Source organism: Notothenia coriiceps, unplaced genomic scaffold, assembly GCF_000735185.1.
Source record: "Notothenia coriiceps isolate Sejong01 unplaced genomic scaffold, NC01 NC01_scaffold00006219, whole genome shotgun sequence".
Lineage (NCBI taxonomy): Eukaryota > Metazoa > Chordata > Actinopteri > Perciformes > Nototheniidae > Notothenia > Notothenia coriiceps.
The window spans coordinates 1-3,804 of NW_011338920.1; the positions used below are offsets into that span (position 1 = coordinate 1).

General features: G+C 40.4%; 1 protein-coding gene across 1 annotated transcript; it reads right to left on the minus strand.

Annotated features, from left to right (window-relative positions):
- Positions 1-735: 735 nt before the first annotated feature.
- Positions 736-2,313, minus strand: LOC104943560 (CCR4-NOT transcription complex subunit 6-like). Its single transcript, XM_010769012.1, has 2 exons — positions 2,133-2,313; positions 736-974 (listed from the first exon to the last, which is right to left on the minus strand). Exons 1-2 carry the CDS (start codon positions 2,274-2,276, stop codon positions 816-818), a joined length of 303 nt encoding a protein of 100 aa, XP_010767314.1. The 5' UTR covers positions 2,277-2,313; the 3' UTR covers positions 736-815.
- Positions 2,314-3,804: the final 1,491 nt, after the last annotated feature.

Here is a 3,804-nt window from a genome sequence, read left to right on the forward strand (position 1 = left end):
TCACTCCCTTTTTAACGTTATTCTTTTTTTAATGTCATATAGTATTTCATACCTGTTTTTAATTTATTCTCTTATTTTTTTATAACTATAATGATCATATAAACGTGGGGCCTCGGAAATAATTGTTTACATTAATGGTGACCAAAACGTTTGAGACCCACTGAGATAACACTGAGAGTCCTTTAGCTCACTGAGTCTCTCATTCTGACAGGAGAGGACTCTCCTCCACTTTGTTGTTGAAAAAACTCCTTATATCCGTTAGCGTAGCTCGCTAGCACCAGAAGCTAACAACAACGATCTCCGGGACCGGTGCGCTCTCACTCGCGCACGCACACAAAATGGCTCGTTCCACACACACACACAGAGCCAAACTTTAATGAAACACAGAGACCCAGACGTAATAGTACTGTATAATATTATTTTCGAATCAATAATTTTTAAAACATTTTTTTTTTTTTTTTTATGTTTTTTTTTTTTTAGAACCATTTTTCCTCCTGGTCTCTCGCGCCCCCCCTGTCATGCCTCTGCGCCCCCCTGGGGGGGCGCGCCCCCCACTTTGAGAACCACTGCTTTAACGGATGGCTGCTGATTTCTTTTATACCTCATGAACAGTTGCTCAGTAGTATCTTTTCATCTAACTTCAAGAACCAAAGTCCATTCATACAATTGAGTAGTCCTCTCCCACAACTGACTGTATCCAGTCAGACCAAAAATGTGGTGAGTCATTTCAAAATGGATTTAACGCAGAAAGAAATCTTGAATATCAAAATCTACCCATTTATATACATATATTGAATAAAGCATATTCTGTGAACTCACTTCTCGGTCTTATAGAACACAGCGCAGCCGTCCACGTGTTTCCGCTCCTGTTCAGAAACCAGTTTGGCACGAGACTTTGGGCAGAAGTATCCATCATAGCCGCGCTCCTTTAGTGTTTCCAGGAACATGGTGTAGTACTGCTCTGTCTCCACCTCCTGCAGACACACAGGGCAAGAAATGTCACCTAAAAGAGTCAATGAAACGCATGTGTAGAGGAGTGAGCACTAGCCAAATATAAACGGCCTGGAGTCAGGAGGGGGGGGGCATATTTTCCTTTTCACAAATGAACCAAAATGGTTTTAGGATTATTGAATTTGTTTTTAATTCTACTTGTAAACTCAAGCTTTTTCTCGTGAATATTCAACATAAAAAAAAAACATGTTTCCGTCATTCAATAAGTCGTTTTTTTATTTTATTTTTTATAACAATAGTAGTATTAGTTTAAGGGAACCTTGCATTTACGAATTGCATTTTTAAATAGCTAAATAATGTGGTTTCAAATACATCTGGCACCAAAATAGCATCAATTATTGTAAAGTGAAGTTGTATAATATATTGAATGATGTTGTTCTGATTTTCTGAAATGCATCATCTCTGATATTCACAAATGTCCACCAGTGGAAATGATTATAACAAATATAGTTTCAAGGAAAGTTAATCACTAGAGTTGACCTCTTTATCTATTGATTAAAAAAAACAAGTTGAATAGTTTGCAGGAATTTATACTTTAAAAAGTTGTGTGGTCCTTCATTTTAAAATATAACAACTACTAGATTAATCGCAATCCAATTTTATCCAGACATCCAAGGTCACTGATAAATCTTTATTCTTTTGGGGATCCTTTTGTGTTTTCCTGAAGCATCATCATCAGCAGGTCCAGATTTTTGGTTCTCATTTTTAAGAATTTTGGTCAGATAATTCCAAAACATTAACTCGTATGAGTTTGGTGAACCCCTGACCCCCTCTAGTGGTAATGTGTACAATACTTATGTTTATGATAACATTCCTGCATATTTAATGGAAGCCCCCGCAGCCACAGCCACACTTTGCGTAAATAAAATGCATCTCTCCATATACATATATTTTTTCATACTTCTTTTAAATCAAATAATACAATAGTTGCAGCTCAGACCAACTCTTACTCAGGTACCTAATGAACGAATACATAGAAATGAAAAATAATAACAAACTCATTCAACATGCTCTTCTAAGACACATAGTTTAGCTTTTTTGAACACAAAACAAAACAGATTATCATCTGATTTGTTCCTTTTTCTCTGGAAAATCATTGAAGCAACGTCTGCTTCATTCACCTGCAGGCTGATGATGTCAGCGTCGCAGCTGGTGATTTCCTCCATGATGCCTTTCTTCCGGTACTCCCAGTTGAGGGCCCAGGAGGGACAGTAGCCGTACAGCTGTCGGGTGGCGTACTTGTCGCACAGAACGTTGTAGCACATGACCGTGAATGCAGCTGTAGACAAACATTTAAAGAATGACTATCGTCTAGAATCTAGACTCTAGACAGATGTAGTTATCTTGTCTGTCCTTCAGTTTTTTGCTTATTAAACGTGATATCTCAGAAATTCCTTGGGGGAATTTTTTTCAGATTAGCAGAAAACATCCACTTACTCGAGGATGACCTAATAAATATGTAGAAGACAAAAGGACAAGGTCACTGTGACCTCACAAAACATGTTTTAGGCCATAAACAGACCTGCAACTCGAATGGTTGCAGGTCTGTTTATGGCCTGGTAAGCTTATTAAGCAAAAGCTGCAGCTCATTACTTACAAATGATATATAAAACAAAATAGTAAAATAAGTGTAAAAGAACATTACTAGGTACCTACAGTATATACTGTAGTATAAGGCAGAGATGGAGTACTTGAGTCCTGGACTCGGACTCGAGTGCCGATTTTCGGGACTTGTGACTCGACTCGGACTCGCGCACTGATTGACGCGACTCGGACTTTGACTCGTGAATTCTCGCGCATGATGACTCGGACTCGACTTGAACACTCCTTGGGTGACTCGGACTTGGACTCGAACACAGGTAATGATGACTCGGACTCGACTATGACTCTCCCTAGGTGACTCGGACTTGGACTCAGACACAGGTAATGATGACTCAGACTCGACTATGACTCTCCCTAGGTGACTCGGACTTGGACTCGGACTCGAACACAGGTAATGATGACTCGGACCCGACTCGGACTTGGACTCGGACACAGGTAATGATGACTCGGACCCGACTCGGACTTGGACTAGTGAATTCTCGCGCACGATGACTTGGACTCGGACTCGACTTGAACACTCCTTGGGTGACTCGGACTTGGACTCGGACACAGGTAATGATGACTCGGACTCGACTATGACTCTCCCTAGGTGACTCGGACTTGGACTCAGACTCGAACACAGGTAATGATGACTCGGACTCGACTATGACTCTCCTTAGGTGACTCGGACTCGAAGAGTGGTGACTCGAGAGGGACTTGGACTCGTGAATTGGTGACTTGGCTACAACACTGATATGTAGTAAGTAAATGTTCCCTATCTGTTTGATTGGCTAAATGAGAATATCCTAGTTGTTGTCTTTGAAGGCTTCGAAGCAGCTAAACTTCATCAACCCAAAGTCCATGTTCTCAATCTCAAGAGGTTTTTAGTTTGCGTGCATCAAACACCCCCAGCCTCGACCAGCTTCAGTACGAGGAGCCGATGTTGGCAGATACTTACGGAAGAAGTCCTTCTTCACCAGGTTTTTGGCGCAGAGGACTGAAAAAGGAAGAAAGACATAATTAAAGATCAATTACACTTAAATTCGAAGCAGGATATATCAGAGTCTTACGGTTGGTTTGTAGAGTTTGAACTAAAATGCAAGAAAAGAAGAGGGGATGTATACTGTATGTGTAGACAGCAGGAAACATCTAGTTCAAAAACATCCGACCCATTAGATAGTTAACTGTACAATCTTTGTATCCAGACACTCC